Below are 23647 nucleotides of genomic sequence, written 5' to 3'. Positions count from 1 at the left end.
TTGGCTTAGCAACGACAACGACAGGAGAGGACCACTCACTGGAAGTGATAGGAAGCAAGACCCCTGAAGCAGTGAGACGATCCAGCTCCCGTTTGAACTGATCACGAAGGGCCCAAGGAACGGGCCGAGCCTGAGAAAACTTAGGCCGAGCAGTGGGTTTGAGCATGATATGAGCTTCAAAGCTGTTTGCACAGCCTAACCCAGGAGATAAAAGGGACGAAAATGTTGCCAACAAGGAATCCAATTGAGCATAAGGAATAGCATCAGAGACGATATTGACAGAGTCATCTATGGAGAACCCAAAAACAGGAAAGGCATCGAAACCAAAAAGATTTTCCGCATTACTATGGTCGACCACAAATATGGGAACAGTGCAAATGACATATTTGTAAGATACCACAGCATCAAATTGTCCCAAGAGAGAATCTTCTGTTTATTGTAAGTCTGTAATTGCCTAGTGACAGGTGACAGGATTGGAGAACCCAACTGAAGATACATCTGAGAATTGATGATAGTGGCAGCACAACCAGTATCCACCTCTGCATGCGAACATCTCAACCAAGTATTTGGACAGTGAGGAATAACTTCCCTGAAAGGGAAGAAGTACAATTGACAGACAACACAGAATCAGAGTCAGCTTCATGTTCATGAACATCATGTGTGCGGTTGAATTTGCAAACAGATGACACATGACCCTTTTTTTTTTGCATTTGTGACACACGGCCCAATGTTGGGGACAATCTTCTCGTGAATGTTTTGTAAAACACCGCGGACATGAAGGAAGTTGCTGTGGGTTTTGCTGCAGTTTCTTAGAGGTTTGTATATGGTTAGGCTGAGGCTGCGCTTGGGAGCGTACTGCGGCCACATCGGCCGGCAGGGACATGCCACACCCGTCGTCAACATCGCACAGAGGTTGTATTTCCCCAACGTCGCTCCATGCCTCTATTTGCGCTCCAGCAGTGTGAGAAATTTCAAAAGACTGAGCGATGGATAGGACTTCATCTAGAGTCGGATTTGCCAACTGAAGGGCACGTTGCCTAACTTCTTTGTCAGGTGCTGATCAGATAATAGCATCCTGTACCATGGAATCGGCGTAGGATTCTTTGTGAACTTCGGTAACAAATTGACACTTTCTACTGAGGGTGTGAAGTTCAGCAGCCCAAGCGCGATAGGATTGATTTGGTTGTTTTTGACAACGATAAAAGGCAACACGAGAGGCTACCACATGCGTTTGCTTTTGAAAATAGACGGACAGAAGTGAAAACATTTCAGCAAAGGACAAAGATGCAGGATCTTTCAAAGGAACCAATTGCGACAACAACCGATACATTTGAGGTGAAATCCATGAAAGGAACAGAGACTTACATGTTTGTTCGTCCGTGACATGAAATGCCAAGAAGTGCTGTCGAAGACATTTTTCGTAATCAGACCAGTCTTCCGCCGTCTCGTCGTAATGAGGAAAAGTTTTTACCAAAGATCAAATGTAATTATTGAAGTATCTGTGATGTGTTCGTGTATGCATTTGTGTGTGTGTGTGTGTGTGTGTGTGTGTGTGTGTGTGTGTGTGTGTGTGTGTTATAATTTTTTTTTTTTTGTGGGCTGTGTATGTGTGTTTGTCCAGATGGTGTGGGGAAGAGTTTTTTTGTTTTATGTTATGATTTCCTTTATGAAGTGTAGTAGGGAGCCTGTGCTGATGTGTGTGTGTTCATTTATCACATGTTTGTTTTCTGCTATGGCTTTCTGGATGTGGAAGTTTTCTTGTGTTTGTATAAGATGTTTGTCATGGTTGCTTATTCTCATTATTTTCATTTCTTGTTCCATGTTTGTAGGATTATGGTTATTGTGTTTTAAGTGCTCTGCAAATGTGGACTGGTTTGTTTCATACTTCCAACATCTGATATGTTCTTTGTATCTTGTTTCAAAATTCCTGCATGTCATGCCTATGTATATTGCATCACAACTTTGACATTCAAGTTTATATATTCCTGATTGTTGGAGTTTGTCCCTCTTGGTAGCTGGCTGGCTTAGGTGTGATTGGAGGGTTTGCCCAGGCTTATATGCTATTTTGAAGCCCTGTCTCTTTAGGATACTTGCAACCCTGTGTGTTAGTTTATGTGTGTAGGGCATGGTGTACCATCTGGTTCTTTTCTGTGTGGTGTTGTCATTGTATGTGTTTGTTGAGTGTGTTTGTAAGTTTTCAGCTTGTGAGTTCTTTTGTATTCTGGAAATGTTGTGTTTGTTTTGTATTTGTGTTTTTATTTTTTGATTGAGCCTGTGTACCACATGTGTTTCATATCCATTGTTCCTAGCTATTTGTATGATTGTACTCATTTCTTGTTCATAGTTTCTCTTGCTGAGTGGGATTCTGTTTAATCTATGTAACATGTGTCTTATTGCTGCAAGTTTCTGGCTGTGGGGGTGGTTGGATATGGAATGTATTATTGTGTCTGCGGCACTAAAATTGTGTTTTATTCAGTTGCTGTCAGATGGTCCATAAGTAAAAATTATCAATATACCATAATATTACATGCAACTGAGGAAGACAGGACCAAAAAAGTTGAAGATGTTAAGAGAAATTAGAGTTTATTTGGTGCTTTAGTGACAGTTGTTTGTCACACATACTATTTGGGACTAGAACAGGAAAGGAGGGGCATGATAGTATCAAAAGTAGACTCTGCCTCACACTCTGTGGTTGTTTGTGGAGAACAACTGTGGATATCAATGGAGATATTTACATTGGTTTGTGATATCACTGAATGTTTTTATAAATTCACCATTGGAACCAAAGTACTGAAAGAAGGAAGCATCAATTACTACTACACCAGTCTCATTTGAAATAGAAGAAACCATTGTAAAACAATAACAAAATTGTGTGGAAAAAATAATTTCTATAAAATCATGATAGTGCAGATCACTGATTATCTTTGTTTTCTGAACTCTGATTTCTGTATGATTTTGTTTTTCCCATCTTCTGTTCAATTAGTATCTTGTTTGTAGTGTCACATGTATTCAGCTGGCAATTTAAATAAGTGTGTGGCTGTAATATCATCTGAGTTTCACTGTGGGTCAACTTTTCCACAGTGGTGACCCCAAACAAGGTCATGGATGACCAAAATCACGTTAAACATGAGGATACTCAGCAAGTTACTATGGACGTTGACTTGCTGGAACAGTCATTGTGCAGTTCAGAAGAAATTATTCCCATTCCTCTAGTGGCAACAAATATCAGACAAGTGCCCAGGACATTGACTCACATGTAGCTCATGAAAAATTTGTCAGTTAGCTCCATTGCAACTTCTGCATCGGGAAGAAAATTCATCACTCTGCCATACACACCACAAAACAAGACCTGTGGTTCCAATTTTTGGAACCTCTGTTTACTGCATATGGTATTTATCATGACAACCTACAATTCATTCTGACCATCAGTGTGAGATACATTCAAACTCTTTTGTTATCGCCTGACATTGCTCATACCATGCCATCTGGGTGCAAATATATGCGTGTTAAGGACAACTTGCTCTGCCGAGTGTACAAACGAACAGACCTTCAAATTCAGCAAGTGAGGTTGTTTGTGATAAATCAGTTTCTGAGTTCTGTTGGCATCTTAGATTCCTGGTGACTGAATCTGAAGTTTCTGAGGCAACATTAAAACATGTGTGATTCAGTCAGTTGCCTTTTGCTATCAAAAGTGCTCTGGTTTCAAATAGCTCTGTGAACTTGGACCCCCAGTTAATCTTTGCTGACTAGTTGCATAATATTTTGTTATATTATGACAATGAATGTGGGACCCCAAAAACTGGCGGTGGCACTGTAGGTGTGGTTACAGTGGACACTGTTAGAGGGAAGCAGCTCACTCCAGTGCAACTTGTGTGCTCTCCAGCAGCAGTTCCATCCCAGAGAGCCCCAGCAGTCCTTAGCATGCCAGCCATGCAGCTCTCAGCATGACATCAGCAAGCAGTTACACAACTGGCATTGGTATCATTTCAATTTTTGTATGACTGCTGCAACTACCATGCTGACAACAGCTGCTGGTTATAGGCATGACCGGTTGCTCTACATGAAGTACCTACACTCCACCATCACAGCAAATAAAGCATCTCCTGTTTCATATGATCTGAAGCTGGTTCATGACAATCAAACACAACAAGAAGAATTCTTTCCTGGTATCAGGAATCTGACACTGGCACGTCAAATCGATGCTCTGCTACTAACAGTTTTGGTACATCACATTGATTATATGTCCAGGACACCTGCATTTCGTGAATATAATTAATTGACTCAGGATCAGATGTAAGTATTGCACCAGTGAAACTGAAAAAGCTATCTTCTGTTACCTGCTGGCTCACTGCAACTACAAAAATCCATATTTTTGGAAAACACATCAATGTGGCGAACTTCAGTTTTTAGAAGCAATTGCAGTGGACTTTCCTTATTTGCTGATGCTACCAAACCTGTTCTTGGAGCTGATTTCCTATGCTATTATTGTATTGATGTTTCCATATGGAAGGCTCAATTCTGCCTGAACAGTGAGACTGTTTACAGATATACAGGTTGTTCACACAACTCTCATGAACTGGATCACACCTCTGTTTTAGGTGCAGCAGCAACCCAATCGAGTTTTGTGGATTCATATGTCAACACATGTTATTCGTTGAAAGAGGAACTGCTTACCATAATGAGCACTGCCAATGAGTTGTTTGAAAACTTGGCATACATACACTGTATGATCAAAAGTATCTGGACACCTGGCTGTAAATGACTTACAAGTTCGTGGCACCCTCCATCAGTAATGCTGGAATTCAGTATGGTGTTCGTCCACCCTTAGCCTTGATGACAGCTTCCACTCTGGCAGGCACATGTCCAATCAGTTGCTGCAAGGTTTCTTGAGGAATGGCAGCCCTTTCTTCATGGAGTGTTGCACTGAGGTGAGGTATCGATGTCGGTCGGTGAGGCCTGGCACGAAGTCAGTGTTCCAAAATATCCCAAAGGTGTTCTGTAGGATTCAGGTTAGGACTCTGTGAAGGCCAGTCCATTACAGGGACGTTATTGTTATGTAATCACTCCACTACAGGTCGTTCATTACGAACAGGTGCTTGATCATGTTGAAAGATGCAGCCAGCATCCCCGTATTGCTCTTCAACAGTGGGAAGCAAGAAGGTGCTTAAAACATCAGTGTAGGCCTGTGCTGTGGTAATGCCATGCAAAACAGCAAGGGGTGCAAGCCCCCTCTGTGAAAAACATGAGCACACCATAATACCACTGCCTCTGAATTTTACTCTTGGCACTACACACATTGGCAGGTGACGTTCACCGAGCATTCATCATACTCACACCCTGCCATTGGATCACTGTGATTTGTCACTCCACACAATGTTTTTCCACTGTACAATTGTCCAGTGTTTACACTCCTTACACCAAGCGAAGTGTCGTTTGGTATTTACTGACATGATGTGTGGCTTATGAGCAACCTCTTGACCATGAAATCCAAGTTTTCTCACCTTCTGTCTAACTGTCATAGTACTTGTAGTGGATCCTGATGCAGTTTGGAAATCCTGTCTGATGGTCTGGATAGATGTCTGCCTATTACACATTACGACCCTCTTCAACTGTCAGCGGTCTCTGTCAGTCAAACAGACGAGGTTGGCCTGTATGTGCTGTTCGTGTCCCTTCACATTTCCACTTCACTATCACATTGGAAATAGTGGACCTAGGGATGTTTAGGAGTTTGGAAATCTTGTGTACAGACGTGTGACACAAGTAACACAAATCACTTGACCACGTTTGAAGTCCACGAGTTCCGTCGAGTGCCCCATTCTGCTCTCTCACAATGTCTAATGACTACTGAGGTCACTGATATGGAGTACCTGGCAGTAGGTGGCCGCACAAAGCACCTAATGAAAAACATATGTTTTTGGAGGTGTCCGTATTCTTTTGATCACATAGTGTAGTAAAAGAAAATGAAGTGTTATGTTCTCAAATTGGTGAATATACTGAAGCCCTAAAAAAAAGCATGGACTGAACTGAGGAAGTTAAATGAAAACATCCATCCCTGGATGTCCTTGTTCAACATGAATTAGCTGCCTATGCCCCTCCCTGGAATGGACACAGCACTAGCCATCTGTCTTAATTATGTCGGGACTGCTGGTCACCTTCAGGGCTCACAGATTGACACCTGAAAAGTATGACACAGTGAAGAAAGAATTCGAGGATTTATTAAACATATGTATTATTTGAAGTTTAGACATGTTGTGGGTGTTACCCGTACATTTGGTAAAGAAGAAAGACAGTTCATTTCATCCTTACAGGGCTGTCATACTTTGAATGTGCAAATAACTTCAAGCTGTTATGCTATTACACACCTCTAGGACTTTATGTGTGCTATAGCACGTGCTCAGCTATTCATTGTCATCAATTTCCAGAAAGTTTATCACTTGGCCCCACGGTATTTGCAGATATATCGCAAATGGCAATGATCACAACTTTCAGTCAGAATGCCATTTGGTCTAAGAAACATATATCAAACATGGCAGTTTTTCATCGATGAAGTGCTTTGTGGCCTGCCTTGCTGTTTCATATATCTGAATGATGTGTTAGTTTTCTCTAAATCTCCATCAGACCATGATAAACATCAACAAATTACTTTTGATAGACTTTCAAAGCACAGTTTACAGATCAACGAAGACAATTACGTTCTCAGACAGAAATAAGTGAAATTTTTGGGCCATTGGGTTAACTGTTTGGCATCGAGCCTTTATTAAATAGATTTTACATGATTCATTCTGATGCCTGTCCAGATACCTTCCAACAATTATGTCACTTTCTGGGTATGGCAAACTTATACAGACACCATCTTCCCCATGCTTCAGTTTTGTAGGTGTCGCTCATTGCAATGCTGTCAGGACCAACTTGAAGGGGTCAGCACCCTGTCACTTGGACACCAGAGATGTTATTGGTGTTCAACAGGGTCAAGTCCAGTTTAACAGATGTCATGTGTTTAGCACACAATCTGTCTCTCCTGCACCCCTGGCTATTGTCATTGATGCTAGCCAGACAGCACTAGGGGCAGCTCTTCAACAGCACATAGGAGGTATGTGGCAACTGTTCAGGTTCTTTCCCCACAAATTGTTGGGGTCATGAACTAAATGGAGCACCTATGACTAAGAACTGTTAGCAGTGTATGAAGCCATTCAGCATTTCAGGCTGAATTTGGAAGCATGCCACTTCACAGTTTTTATTAATCACAAACCAGTTTCATTTGATTTCAAAACCCCACTAGACTCATTCTCACATGGCAGAAGACGCTGATCTGGAACCACAAGAGCTAATCAAGAACCAAAGTATGGGATTGCATCTACAGAACCTTCAAATGGACAATTTCCTAGTGCGGTGCAATATTTCTTAGAACAGACCATGACTTTTTGTTGCATTTGGTTTTTGGAAACAAGTCTTTGACTCCGTTTATGGTGTTGCTCAATCTGTAGCCAACCACTGTATATGAAAGAGGACTGATAGATTCGTATGGTTGGGCATCAAGCAAGGTGTTTGGCTTGCCAGGCGCCCAGGATGGGACACCATGTCAAAAAATCTATTGGTTCTTTCAAGAAACCTATACAGCATTTTTCTCATATCCATATTGACTTGGTTAAACCTCTCATGCCTGTTCAAGGCTGTAAGTATATTTTTTTGGCAACTGATAAATCTACCTGCTGGGTTTAAGCAGTGCCCATCATTTACTTTCCAGTGGCAACAGTCACACAGACCTTTGTAATCACTTGGATCTCTCTGTTTGGCTGTCAGTTTGAGTCGACCTTGTTCCACAAACGGGTAAGCTTATGCGATTTTACACATCATCATACAATTAAATATCACCTGGCAAGTAATGGAATGTTGGAACATTAGCACCAAACTTCAGAATCTGCCCTGATGCATGATAATTCATCTTGCTTGTTACCTTTACGTCTAGTACTGGCGGATCTAAGTGCTGCATTCAAACCCAATATTAGTGTTTCAGTAGCAGAATTCATATTTATTTATTTATTTATTTTTTATTTTACACCAAATTGAGAAACAAATCTCCACGGTCATGGAACGTAGCAGCACATGACATTACAACATAAAAGTAATAACAAATAAAATGAAATGTTTATGAACCCAAAAAATGACAACCATAAGTTTATGTAAATGCAATCAACAATATAACACAGGAATCAGCTTAATTTTCCAAGGAACTTCTTGACAGAATAGAAGGAGTGACCCTTGAGGAAGCTCTTCAGTTTTGATTTGAAAGTGTGTGGATTACTGCTAAGATTTTTGAATTATTGTGGTAGCTTATTGAAAATGAATGCAGCAGTATACTGCAAATCTTTCTGAACAAGAGACAGGGAAGTCTGATCCAAATGCAGATTGGATTTCGGCCTGAGTGAAAGTGGCTAATCTTGGGAATAAGCTGATACTGTTAACAGGTAATGACTGGAAAGAATACATTCATTCATGCTCATAAATTAAGGATAATGTTGATACATGGTGAAACAACACTCTGGTGGGCGGTTTGCGGGTTTAAATCACCTCAGGGTATGAGCATGCGGTGCATTTGACCTGCGCTCACTGCACAGTGGTGCTGGCAGCAGTCCACATATGCAGAGGTGTGTTGGTGCATGTCAGAGTATGGTGCAGCGAGTAAGTGTGCAGACGTTTTCAGATGTGCTAATGGTGACTGTGTGTTGAAAATGGCTCAAAGAACACATATTGATGACGTTATGAGGGGTAGAATATGAAGGCGACTGGAGGCTGGTCAAACACAGTAGGTCATAGCACGGGTCCTCTGTGTGCCACAAAGTGTGATCTCAAGCATATGGCAATGATTCCAGCAGACAGGAAACGTTTCCAGGCGCTACAGTACGTGACGTCCACAGTGTACAACACCACAAGAGGACCGATATCTCACCATCAGTGCCTGCAGACGGCCACGGAGTACAGCAGGCAGCATTGCTTGGGACCTTACCGCAGCCACTGGAACAGTTGTTTCCAGACACACAGTCTACAGATGACTGAACAGATATGGTTCATTTGCCCGGAGACCTGCAAGGTGCATTCCACTGACCCCTGGTCACAGGAGAGCCCTTAAAGCCTGCTGCCAAGAACATGGTACATGGTCATTGGAACAGTGGTCCCAGGTTATGTTCAAGGGCGAGTCCAGGTATAGTCCGAACAGTGAATTCGCCAGGTTTTCATCTGGCGTGAACCAGGAACCACATACCAACCCCTTAATGTCCTTGAAAGGGACCTGTATGGAGGTCATGGTTTGATGGTGTGGGGTGGGGTGGGATTATGATTGGTGCACATACACCCCTGCATGTCTTTGACAGAGGAACTGTAACAGGTCAGGTGTATCGAGACATCATTTTGCACCAGTATGTGTGCCTTCTCAGGGGTGCAGTGGGTCCCACCTTTTTCCTGATGGATGATAATGCATGGCCCCACCGAGCTGCCATTTTGGAGGAGTACCTTGAAACAGAAGATATCAGGCAAATAGAGTGACCTGCCTGTTCTCCAGACCTAAATCTTATCAAACACGTGTGGGATGCTCTCAGTCTAAGTATCGCTGCATGTCTTCAAACCCCTAGGACACTTCAGGAGCTCCGACAGGCACTGCTGCAAGAATGAGAGGCTATACCCCAGCATCTGCTCGACCACCTGATCCAGAGTTTGCCAAACCATTGTGTGGCCATGTACATGTGCATGGTGATCATATCCCATATTGATGTAGAGGTACATGCACAGGAAACAGTGGCGTTTTGTAGCACATGTGTTCTGGGATGGCTTTCTCTACTTATCACTAATACTGTGGACTTACAGATCTGTGTCGTGTGTGTTCCCTATGTGCCTATGCTATTAGCGCCAGTTTTGTGTAGTGCCATGTTGTGTGGCACCACAGTCTGCAATTATCCTTAATTTATGAGCATGAGAGAGAGAGAGAGAGAGAGAGAGAGAGAGAGAGAGAGAGAGAGAGAGAGAGAGGCCAATGCCAGAATACCCAGAGTAATGAACAAGGGTAGACAAGAGGTTCACGAACTTATACTATGTATCGCACAAACCAACCATTTCTGAGCCAAAAATCTCCTTTGAGAGTGGGAAGAGTTACCCCAAAATATGGCAAGCCCATCAGATTTCCTATGGAGTTTTTCAGCCAGCAATGAGATCACCCCCAAGAGAGCCTCCATTCTTATTATTACAAATCAAGAACTGCTTTTTCAACTTATGTCCATCCACAGTGGCATGCCATTCAGTTCCCCTTATTTTCAGTCACAAAGATCTAAGTACTTGCTCTCACATTATGTGATGTATAGACTCTGTTAAAGCTCCTTTACAAATCCCTTACATGGGTCTGCATCCAGTACTGGAATTGAGTGAACACGCGATGATGATACTGGTTAATGCCAAGCACACCAAAATTTCATTCAAATGTGTCAATCCTGCCTATCTGCTCCAGATTGACAGCGCTGGAGGTTGGGGACCCTGTTATTGCTGCCCGACACCTACAACTCATCACACAGCGGTCGATGAGCTTGTGCTGTCTCCAGACTACTCTCCACATGTGACCCCCATGTCAGCTGATGTAGCTGCTGATGAGACTATGTATCACCAGACTAATCTCCACAGGACACTTATACAGTTTGTCCTGCTTCACATCTATCCCTTTGACTGCTGGAGGCACACCATCTGCTTGGCACGCTAAAGCGCCGCGGCCTGCGGCGTAATCTGTCTACCTGCTCTGCATGCTTGGCTGTCCCTCGAAGCCGCTGCCGGGACCGGATTGGCCCGTGCTGCCCAACCTGGGTAGCATTCATCTCACGCTAGGTGAGGAGAACCCTATGTCATAATGACGTAACGCTACGTCATCGTGACGTAAATAACCTAAGTCGACTAAATGAGTACGTATATCGATCTTTGCAGTTGTACCGATAACGTCAAAGCCAAATGTAAATACATGTGTACAAATGAAGTGGCAGGAGTTGTGTGATATGCTCACCCCAGCTGAATGAATTGTTAAATGTAATCCCAATAATTTGTGATGTTATGTGTGGTGTGCGTACTGCAAGACCTTCGGTACACACATCATCAGATTATTTGACTTGTCGCTCTAACGAAGTAGGCGAGTGTCAGCAATTTGTCTCGTGGTCTTATCATGGCGTGTTTATCTTCTGCCGTTAGGTCAGATGATAGAAATGCCACTTGCACGCTTAGAGTAGCAGATTGACGGCGACCAACTTTAAACAGAATTTGATTAATATTCACACACATTTATTAAAATAATAAAAAGCATAGACATTACGTAACTTGATTCTGGATGCTGTTTACAACTGACAATCTGAAGTTCCTTTGGTCTTGGTACGTTAATCTTATTCTCACATATCTCTGATACTTGACGAAGTGTCTATTCATTTATCTTCATGGCTATGAACAGGAATATGGTAATCTTATTAGGTGCAGACTGAAACTTGACTATAGACTGGTACAGGCTAATGCAGACTGGTGCAGACAAATGCAGACTGACTAATCGGAGGTCTGTACACTCGTTATAATACCTCGCATGTTCAGGTATCACTGCGCGAGTGTGATCTGCGAGGAGAAAAGGCTCTACATTAGTAGGAATCTCATTGGCTGCGTTACATATTAATACGCGGATCGGCGGAAGCAGAATTTGGTCCGTCTCTAAGACAGCGCCATCTCGTAGTGCGGAGACGGACGAGCGCTCCACCTGCGCTGTTGTGCTTAGCGGGACGCGCTCTTGTGGGAAAGTTGTGTAGGCGCTGACTATGCGGGACTATGTACACAACATTATGTATTTCATGAACATAATTAATGTCTGAGCAAAGGAGCCATAACGAAATCAAAAAAAGCTTGTCATTCTTTTTAAATCCGACGAATCGTGGATAAATCATGTGGATGGAAAAGGGAAGTAATTAATTATTAAGCTGCAATCCAAAGAATGTGGGATGTTATTGTGTGTTTCGTGAACGTAACGAATATCTGAATGAAGGAATCATAACCACAAAGAAAGTTAAAAAAGTGTCTAGTCATGTTTTCAATCCGATTAATATTGAATAAATCATGTGGGTAAAAACGTGAAATAGGAAGAAATTAAAGTGTTCCGTATTTTTATAAAATCCAATGAATTGTACATAATTCATGTGGGCAGAAACGTTAAACTGAGAAATTGAAGTGGTTCTGAAGATAATTCCGAATGTTGCTAGAAACATTAAACCATCTACTTCCATTTAATTTTGCCTTCGTGTTGTAAATCAACTAAGAAAGATAATGAAATCTTTCAGACTATCTTCATGGATCTGCTCGTAAGTTCTCTCATTTCCGTTACAGCCCATGTTCAGAATGACGTACACGCTAGCAACACCGGACAATAGGACAATGAAAGCACATAAACAAATAACAATGCAGATTCAAGACGCACACAACAGTCGATATACACAGAATGCACACAACAGTCGATAGGACAACTCGTGAAACTGATGATGACGCGTGCCTACGTCCCACCTAGCGTGAGATGAATGCTACCCGCCCTGTGCTGAACACTTCTCGGCTGATTACGACTCGCGCAGAGCCAGCGTGAATTTTTGGCGGCTTGTGAGCTGTAATATCTCGGGCAATAGTTTTTGTAAAGAAATCAAATTTGGTCATCTTGTACAACGTTATGCGTCCTCTTAAGAATAATACTGAAAAGAATTTCACTGGCCATATTGAGCCAGAAAATTGTTGGTAAATCGACCAAAAAAATAGGCGCCCGAAGAAATTTCGAAGTTTGGCTTCTTGCATCTCCTGAACTAATGCTATGACGAACGTGAAACTTGGCATGTTGTAACCTAACAGCACAAGGTTCTTAAATATAAAGTTTCATTTCCGTAGCACTTTCCAGTACTGAATGAATTTAAGTGCAAAATTGAAGATTTTGTAAAAACGTCAAAAATGTGGTATTTTCAATCTGATTTTGCTGAAAAACTATGCTCCGTAAAACATACCAAGCTTTATAACTGGAATGAAAGTCGGGCGTGAAAACCAGGCGCCGCGCAGAAAAGGCTGCGTTCACACTGCCGGCCGTGCCGGGCCGGGCTGACGCGTGCTGGCTCGGCTCGTGCCTAGCCAGCTCAGGCCGACGAGTAGTGCATTCACACTGCGCGCCGCGCCGAGCCGGGTCGGCGAAATGGGGGAAAATCCACTTCTCCGATTTTCATGTTCTAAAAATTCTTAGCGGTATATAAGACTGCGCCACATCGTTTTATGAACTCATTTTTTCCTTAAAAGCGTTACTTACGTCGTGAAAAATGAAAAAGTCTACTTTTCGTTTCGCGTGATTTCTTAGTTTCGTAACGCTTCCCAACCGATTTTGAAGAAAGTATGCGGCTAAAAAATCTGATTTTTGTACACGTGCTAGTGTAACATCTTAGCTTCGTATTGAATCATTTATCTTTTCATATTTCTTAACAGTCACTGTGAAATGATGCTATTTGTCAACGTTGTGCACTTGATTTACAAATCTTGTAGTGAAAAAGTTATGTAGCGGGTAGCTTACTGTTAGATGCGTTTTACACCATACATTGTTGCGAATGAAATGTAGCTAAAAGTACCAAAAAGTTTTTGAAATGATAATGACACTGATATCTGTCTCTGGTCACAAGGAATGCGAGATATTCAGTGGCGTCAGTGCCGCGTCCGCAAGCCACGGAGTTCGAGCGGTTACAGCTTGGTTTAATGTAGTCATATAATGCAGGACAGAAAAAAACTAACTACTAGTGATCAGTGGTGTAAAACTAATCACAAAAACAAACTGGAGATTTGTGATACGTTTACTGCAGAAACTGAAGCGCAATTCTGTAGTCTCGTTGTCTACTTTGACAGAAAAAATAATGGAGAGTTAATGAAACTACTGTACATCGACACAGATGTGCGTTTCATTGTTCTTCATTGTTTTTTTTTTTTTTTCTTCCTTGGCGGGCTGCGCTGCACTGTCAAGGTAATACCCACTCTTTGGCTAAATGGATGTCAGCTGCCGGAGGCCAAATAAATAAATTTTAAAAAATCCCCACCCTTCGACAGCTGACAAGCAAGTCAGTAGAAAACGCAGCTGCAGCCAACAGCTGCTCGCCTTTACCTAGTCTGTGCTGTGTAGAACAATGTCTTCACTCTTTTATTGGTATTGTTTTGACTCTGCATTTAGGAGAGTTTTTCTCTTTATATGAAGAACTTAAAAACTATCCTGAAAAATTTTATTCAAATTACAGAATGAATCATCATACATTTCAGTATGTGCTGCAGAACATTCAAGACAAAATTTCTAAACAGAACACAAATTTTCGCAGAAGTATAACAGCAGAAGAAAAATTGTGTATAACGATAAGGTAAGATTCGTTAGTACACACTTTTTGGTTTACAGTAGAACTTTGTACAGCATTCGCTACCTCCAGTTAATTGTAGTCATGCTTTTGTATTTTAAATTTCACAAACACTAACCTCTGAGGGGAAGAGAGTTTATGGGACTCCTGAGAATCATTAGGAAGTAATTAGCTTCGTCATTTTGGGTAATGTCTTGCTGTGCCTTCAACGAAGAATCGCAGAAATACTCCTTCAGAATTTTCCAACTTTTTTCTTCTCTTTTCTTCATGATGCAGCGCTTGGCAGTGGTGATGGTTCATCATGTGGAGCCACTGATGACCTCACAGAATTCTTTTCATTACCTTGTAAGATAGACAGATTGATAGGCGAAGAGTTTTGAGATAATGCCCTTTGACTCAGTGGTTCTATCTCCACTGATAAGGAACTGCCACAGCATGACTTTACAATGCATTATCATCTGGTAGGGACACCTTTCCGTCCCTCAGTGACACTCATATCTGTCTCCGTTTACAAGTAAATGCGAACTATTCAGTGGCGGCGGCAATGCCGCGATCGCTGGCAAGCTATTGTTGTAAATGCATGCAAATACGGTAGATTAAATAAATGAAATAAAAGTATATTCGCATGTATCATCATAATAAACGTAATTTTTCCTCACTGATTGTGAAATGTGAGGTAACATCTTAAAATAAGACGTGTGCAGTCACACTTGTGAAGAAAGCAGAAGGGAGACGTGTGATGCGTGTACTGCAGAAGCTGTAGTGCTGCTCCACAGGCTCGCGCCTGCGGTCGGCTCGCGCCGGCGATATTAAACACTCCGAATGTCGTCGACTCGGCTCCGGGAGGCTCACGCCGTGTCGGCGCGGCCCGGCCGCCGGTGTGAACACCGCAATTCAAAACCATGTGTTTGATATCGAAGCGGGCGGCGGCCCGGCCAGGCTCGGCTCGGCCCGGCCGGCAGTGTGAACGCAGCCTAAGCCGAGCGGTCGAAGGCGCCGCAGTCATGGACTGTGGCTGGTCTCAGCGGAGGTTCGAATCCTCCCTCGGGCATGGGTATATATATATGTGTGTGTGTGTGTGTGTGTGTGTGTGTGTGTGTGTGTGTGTTTGCCATTAGGATAATTTAGATTAAGTGGTGTGTAAGCTTAGGGACTGATGACCTTAGCAGTTGAGTCCCATAAGATTTCACACATATTTGAACATCTTTTGAAAACCAGGCCCGAAAACAATATAAATTTCAGATTCGCATATCTAGTAGACTGAACACATGATGAAAATGAAATTTAGAGTGCAATAGATTGACAGCACAACGATAACGAATTAAAGTTTTTGTTCTCCTACTATTTTCCAATAATCTACAAATTAGTCGATTAGATGTTGATTTTTATGAAAAGATGAGAGCAGGGTGTATTCGATACCTCTTTTACAAATACCGTTTTCTATTAATGCTTCAAAGCCAGTCTCATTCGAACAACAAATTTTAAGCCCCCCACACTCCCAAGAACAATGAGTTTAATTTCCAATATTGGCTAACAACAGAGGCAAAGTAGCAAGAAAAATCGCACCGAGTACAGAGTTTTAACTTTGGCATGTTGTTTCTCGTTAATCAAAGGCGTTTAAATCAGTTATAGAAAACATGTTTTGTACAAGCAGACCGAATGTGCTCTATATTTGTACTACTGAGGATAAAAGAATATAGCAGTCCTTTTTACGTGTTAATAATTTAAATGTACTACTAAAGATAAAATAATATAACTGTCCGTGTTACGTGTTAATAATTTAAATGTATCTTACGTAGATTAATATATGGGTTTTGTTATATTGGCGCAATATACTAAGCGTAATTACATTTGCCACAGATATTGCGCCATCTCAATCATGAAGTCCGTTCTTTTGCCAGTAAACTGCTACATATGAAGAAGTCACGTTTCTTTTGAATAATTTTACACCTGTTGCATCTGTTTCCCATCCTTCTTTTCGATCCGGGCTTTGGAGCGGCACTGGCGAAGTTATACATTAGTTTTTGCATTTTTTTAGTAATTCATTCAGAAGTGTCAATAAATTTCCTCAGATATAGTTCCCAATAATTAGTAATGTTTCTTTGTATGATAGGTCTCAAAGCAGAGTACAACACATAATGGAACGCTGCAAGTTTTGCATTGGTTTCTAGTCTCCCGGCGTACTTTTTGTTTCGTGTGAACCACACATCTGCGCCTTAGCGTACTTTTCTGCGAATGTTAACTCACGATAACAGCCGGAAAACGTCTCCCTGTGAATTGCAGAGGATTCTCTTCATCGTGGTGCCCTCTCCTACTAGCTTTTTTCCGTTCTGTAGCATACGAGGGCCGTTCAGAAAGTAACCTCCAGTTGATTTAAAAAAATACACCAAGTTAAATAAAAATATTTTAATATATACATCTTACAACTACATCTTTGCACTATTTTTCTACATAGTCTCCATAGCGATTGAGGCACTTATCGTATCTCTTCACAAGCTTTGAAATTCCTTCTGCATAAAAATCACCCGCTTGTGCCTGGAGCCAGCCTGTGACCGCATCTTTGAGCTCTTCGTCGTCATCAAACCGCTGTGACCCGAGCCATTTCTTCTAATGCATGAAGAGGTGATAATCACTTGGCGCCAGGTCTGGGCTATAAGGTGGATGGTTGATAACGTCCCACTTGAAGGACTCAAGAAGGGCCATTGTTCTGCGAGCAGAGTGAGGACGGGCGTTATCGTGCAAAAAAACGATACCGGAAGTCAGCATACCACGGCGTTTGTTCTGTATAGCCCGTCGTAACTTTTTTATTGTTTCACAGTACACGTCTTGATTAATGGTCGTACCACGTTCCATGAATTCAACCAACAACACCCCTTTGGCATCCCAAAACATCGTTGCCATCAGTTTTCTGGCAGAAAAATCTTGCGAGGCTTTTCTTGGTTTGGTAGGCGAATTTGAATGTGCCCACATCTTTGATTGTGCTTTTGTCTCAGGGTTCACGTACTTAATCCAGGTTTCGTCACTGGTCACTATTCTGTTTAACAATGGTTCTCCTTCGTCCTCATAACGTGACAGAAAGTCTAATGCAGAGGCCATTCTTTGAGTTTTGTGGTGGTCGGTAAGAATTTTGGGCACCCATCGTGCACAGAACTTACGGTAACCCAATCTTGCTGTCTCTATCTCGTACAAGAGAGTCTTAGAAATCTGTGGAAAACCAGTAGATAACTCCAACATTGAGAAACGTCGATTTTCACGAACTTTTGCATCAACTGTCTGAACGAGTTCGTCAGTCACCAATGATGGTCTACCACTCCTCTCTTCATCATGAACGTTTTCTCGTCCACTTTTAAATAAACGTACCCATTCACGGACAACTCCTTCACTCATAACTCTTGGTCCGTACACGGCACAAAGCTCACGATGAATAGCTGCTGCAGAATATCCTTTGGCTGTAAAAAACCTTATGACAGCACGCACTTCACATTTGGCGGGGTTTTCTATTGCAGCACACATTTCAAACTGCCACAAAAACTAAACTAGCGCAAGTACGACGTTCACTCGACCACGGCTTGATGCCGACTGACCTGTTGAGTGCGTGAACGCACAGATGGCGTCGCTACTCCCCCCACAACCCGCACTGTGACCGATCGGAGGTTACTTTCTGAACCGCCCTCGTATTTTTCTCCCTTACGAGAAAAAGGTGAAACTCTGCGAGTGCCAGTCTTCGCCCTCTTACCGACCGATGGAGAGAATGAGCATTTAGAATGCACAAACCCAAAAAATAAATAAATAAATAAATTATTGTACCTTTTCACAGTCTTACACACTGAGCTCAGTGACGTACCACAACGGTCAACTGCACCCATACTCGAATTGTAATCTACAATACGTTGCGGATTCTTTATTTTTTCGCCAGTATTTTTGCCAGTCTTCTCTGTTTCAACCATTTGTGCTGTGTGACTTGTGGTCAACATGCACACCTCTCTCTTATTGCACCACTTGATAGCAATGACCTTGCCAGTGGACTTAAACTCAGTTTCTCCTCGTTTCAAATTCTTTTGCAGTTTCAGCATGTTGCGCCTATTCTTACGAACAGTGCCACATGCGGATGTTCCAGGGTTGTGAAGCCAGAGGGACAGGACCGGGCTGGAGTACCAATTATCGACATATAGAATATGACCCTGTTCCAACTACGGTCCCATGAGAGTTGCCACTACGTCACCACTTTTTCCCAAATTGTGGAACCCAGTTTCTGTTGTTGCGCCTGTATATACGATAAAATCCAAAATATACCCACTCTGACAGTCACTCGGTACAAATGTCTTTATTCCGAATCTACTTCGCTTGGTTGGAATAAATTGGTTAAAAGATAATCGTCCTTTGAACAGCAAGGGACTTTCATCTATACAAAGCTTGTGATGAGGGCGAAATGAATTAGTAAACACCTTACGAACTTTTTCAACAATCGTCCTAATTTTAAATAGACTGTCGCCTCCAGTACGCGCAGAGTTATCACTGAAGTGTATCATTCTCAGAAGCAGACAAAACGGCCTCGGGTTATAATTTCGTTGAAAACTGGTGTGCTCCAAAGTGTATCTCTGGGCCAATAATCACTTAATTTTAATTTTTTAACTTGCGCCATTAAAAGTCAAATAGCAACAAAACAACACACTTCCACAAATCCAGTGTCTTTCCACTTTGACAGTCGAGAATTCACAGATTCTGTAGTATTTTCTCTGGTGTAAACGTAAAAACGATTTGTTTCGTCTACAAGAAATTGCAACAGTTCTTGAGACATAAAATGAAAGAATGCTTGGGTCAGTATCTAATTGACATTTGTGTCCTGAACTCGAGTCATCGAAGTAATGGTTTAACGGCTGGAAATCGGTTTCTTTCCAGTCAAATGTGTCACTTAAGCGCGCTCTTTTCCGAACCGTTTCACTGTCACTTTCTGATTCCTCGGATTCAGAGAAACTGCTAACTGTAATTCTTGCTCTCCCCCCTGATGTAAAGGGCTGAGGACTACAGCTTCGAGATTCTATTGAAGGCTCATCACTGCTAGCAACGTCGGATAATCCACGCTCACTGTCTCTCTTTGTGAGCATATCCAGGATTTCTTTATCTGTGCAACCAGGGCGACGTATTTCTCACGTAGAAAACAAGAAAGCTGCGACGAAAACACAGGAATCGAAGTCGAATTCTGCAAAGAGGGGACACAGCAACAAACATATATGCACTCTCGAATTATACAGTCAGACCACTGAACAGCTACTGGAAGAGCAGGGTGGACAGACAGCTCTGCGTGTTTACACGTACATAGCGCTCAGGTAGCTGTGAAACAGCGCGCTTAAACTCGACCCTAGCAGTGGAAAGGGCAGTGGCACGGGTACGCAACACGTCCTTAAGCCGTCGGCACACGGACCGTGCTGTCGAACGTCAACGCTGAGCGTGCTGAGTTCAACATGCAGCTGAACGCTCAGGAGCGATGCAACTTGTGCATACGGCACGTGGGCCCCAACATGCTATACGCGGTCACAACGCACTCCAGCGGCAGTTGCGGGATGTTTCTAGCTCGTAAATCACACTGTTGACTTAAACGGGTGCGCGTAAAATTCCCACATTAACTCTATCAAAACGCACATTTCCTCCATTGCCCGTAGGCTAGTCGCGTTGTTCTACACTCCTGGAAATTGAAATAAGAACACCGTGAATTCATTGTCCCAGGAAGGGGAAACTTTATTGACACATTCCTGGGGTCAGATACATCACATGATCACACTGACAGAACCACAGGCACATAGACACAGGCAACAGAGCATGCACAATGTCGGCACTAGTACAGTGTATATCCACCTTTCGCAGCAATGCAGGCTACCATTCTCCCATGGAGACGATCGTAGAGATGCTGGATGTAGTCCTGTGGAACGGCTTGCCATGCCATTTCCACCTGGCGCCTCAGTTGGACCAGCGTTCGTGCTGGACGTGCAGACCGCGTGAGACGACGCTTCATCCAGTCCCAAACATGCTCAATGGGGGACAGATCCGGAGAGCTTGCTGGCCAGGGTAGTTGACTTACACCTTCTAGAGCACGTTGGGTGGCACGGGATACATGCGGACGTGCATTGTCCTGTTGGAACAGCACGTTCCCTTGCCGGTCTAGGAATGGTAGAATGATGGGTTCGATGACGGTTTGGATGTACCGTGCACTATTCAGTGTCCCCTCGACGATCACCAGTGGTGTACGGCCAGTGTAGGAGATCGCTCCCCACACCATGATGCCGGGTGTTGGCCCTGTGTGCCTCGGTCGTATGCAGTCCTGATTGTGGCGCTCACCTGCACGGCGCCAAACACGCATACGGCCATCATTGGCACCAAGGCAGAAGCGACTCTCATCGCTGAAGACGACACGTCTCCATTCGTCCCTCCATTCACGCCTGTCGCGACACCACTGGAGTCGGGCTGCACGATGTTGGGGCGTGAGCGGAAGACGGCCTAACGGTGTGTGGGACCGTAGCCCAGCTTCATGGAGACGGTTGCGAATGGTCCTCGCCGATACCCCAGGAGCAACAGTGTCCCTAATTTGCTGGGAAGTGGCGGTGCGGTCCCCTACGGCACTGCGTAGGATCCTACGGTCTTGGCGTGCATCCGTGCGTCGCTGCGGTCCGGTCCCAGGTCGACGGGCACGTGCACCTTCCGCCGACCACTGGCGACAACATCGATGTACTGTGGAGACCTCACGCCCCACGTGTTGAGCAATTCGGCGGTACGTCCACCCGGCCTCCCGCATGCCCACTATACGCCCTCGCTCAAAGTCCGTCAACTGCACATACGGTTCACGTCCACGCTGTCGCGGCATGCTACCAGTGTTAAAGACTGCGATGGAGCTCCGTATGCCACGGCAAACTGGCTGACACTGACGACGGCGGTGCACAAATGCTGCGCAGCTAGCGCCATTCGACGGCCAACACCGCGGTTCCTGGTGTGTCCGCTGTGCCGTGCGTGTGATCATTGCTTGTACAGCCCTCTCGCAGTGTCCGGAGCAAGTATGGTGGGTCTGACACACCGGTGTCAATGTGTTCTTTTTTCCATTTCCAGGAGTGTATATGTAATATACACAAATAAAAACTTCAATATCCATGTGAATGTTTTAAGACGAAAAGGAAAGTACCATGTCTAATAAGTAAGAACACAGGCTTATAAAATTTGTATTACAAACAGTGTGATACAAATTTGCAATAGTTCTCCACGTACGACAAGCATTATTTAAGAATTCCCACATTTTAGTAAAATCCTAAGGTCACTCTTACTTGTTCACTGTTCCTACCCAGTAGCAGAATTTCTGCAACATGTGAATTACAAAACGTAAAAGAAAAAGGAGCAAAATATCGTTATACAAGTAGCGCAAGCTGTCCTGTAGATTAAGCCAATCGAACAAACTCACTCCTCAAAAATAGGTGAACTTATATTTACATAACAACAAATACTAAAGTATATACTTATATTAAACTAATAGTAATGCGTCAGAACGTATTACGCGAATGTTAGGGGGGAAAAAAATTAGACAGCGCGAGATGCGAACCAACGACATTTCCTGCGTTTAAGTAGAAGTCCATAATATTACTCACTACACTACACTGATATCAACCTCGTATACTACCTCTTAATATATTACCAGTTGCTAAAAGCGCTAATCGTAGCTATGTTACTAATTGAAATTTAATTATAACAAATTGTACCAAGAAAAGTGCGTTTTTGGTGGATCCTCAGTGTTTCGTTGCCTTCAAATGGCATACTCTCATAACACGCAAGTTACAATAATACTTTTACCACGAATAAGATGTTTCTCATTTTTTGCAACGAGTCACACAGTTAACAACGGGTTTTCGAGTGATTCTCAATTTGCTGGTGCTCATAAACGGCATATATACGTATAGGCTTGAAATGAATGCCAATATGGCGCATTACAACTCTATACTGAAGGGAGATGGTGTGCGTGTGACGTGGGTGGCGTTGTGACATCTCATTGGTCAACGCTCAGTCGCACGTTCAGAATATCTCACCTGCTAGATATTGCCCTGCACGCTTGGGAAGACTTCCGAACGTGATATTCCACGCTATGACGTGAGAAACTCGGCACGCTCAACGTTCGGATGCACGGTCCGTGTGCCGACGGCTTTAGCGCTTCTACACGTCAGGCGCGAAAGGGGAACGGCGAGGAATGACGAGTTAACACGTCCCCAGCAGTCAAAGGGTCATTCTGCACAAGGGTAGGCTTGATTGTATGTCACAAATATCCCTTCATCCCAGGAGCTCTGTTCTACGAGGTTTGTGAGAGGGGGAGCTGTGTGATGAAACAGTTACAATTAGTCGAAGGCTGTCACTGAAAAAAAGTTTGAGTACCTTTTTTTCTGAATTCTGTGTCTTTGTCTTTCCTGCCAGTGTGTTGGATGCTCTGTGTAGTGGGTACCTTCTTTGTAGTGTCGCTTGTATTAGACTAGCAATTTTAGAAAGTGCATGGCTTTAAAATTGATCATGCTTTACTGCGGATTGACATTCCCACATGTATCTTGACTCATTTTAAATAAGAACATTGCTCCTATTGCTTTTGTGTTGTTTCTTTCAGTAGCATTTGTACAGGCATTAAGTTGGTAAAAAATGCCTGGCAAATGGACTGTGAGTTGTGAAGCTTTGCAAACGAAGTGGTGATGTGTAGAGGTAATTTAGCACATCTGTGTGTGTGTGGGGGGGGGGGGGGGGGGAGGGGGCAGGAGGGTATCATCCTAAGAGTTAAAAATGATTCTTTTCTAATATATTTCTCACTCGTAATTTATAGACATATTATAACAGGTGTACTGCTGGGCTGAGGGCAAATAAAAAGAAGAGAAAGAAAACAGTCACATACCTTTCCGGTGTACACATAAAGCATGAAGTTGCGGAACGTGTCCGGCTGGAAGTGTGGCAGCCGCACTGGGGTGGGCGTGCCTGGGGCTGCTGGGGACACAGAGCAGCCCGGGATGCGGCACACTTCACCACGCTTGGCCGTCTGGAAGCTCTTACACCTGTGCACAAACATTTGGTCTATCATTATCACAATGATGAAAATTTCATACTATACTATAACAATATTAAATTTATGTGACATATTCAGTTGGCCATTGATTAGTAACTGTTTAAACACACGGTTAAACTTTAGTGAACCAATCCCAGATTGCAATGTTTTGAAACATGGATGAAATGCA

General features: G+C 43.1%; 1 protein-coding gene across 1 annotated transcript in view; it reads right to left on the bottom strand.

Annotated features, from left to right (window-relative positions):
- LOC124605231 overlaps positions 1 to 23647 on the bottom strand; it is a 135626-nt gene that overhangs the window by 73308 nt on the left and 38671 nt on the right. The window contains exon 3 of the mRNA XM_047136781.1: positions 23311 to 23467. Coding sequence (XP_046992737.1) covers positions 23311 to 23467 — 157 coding nt within the window. The remainder of the gene's footprint in view (positions 1 to 23310; positions 23468 to 23647) is intronic.

Source organism: Schistocerca americana, chromosome 3 (genome assembly GCF_021461395.2).
Source record: "Schistocerca americana isolate TAMUIC-IGC-003095 chromosome 3, iqSchAmer2.1, whole genome shotgun sequence".
Classification (NCBI taxonomy): Eukaryota; Metazoa; Arthropoda; class Insecta; order Orthoptera; family Acrididae; genus Schistocerca; species Schistocerca americana.
The sequence above is the reverse complement of the archived record's forward strand: the minus strand, read 5'-3'. Positions and strand labels throughout refer to the sequence as shown.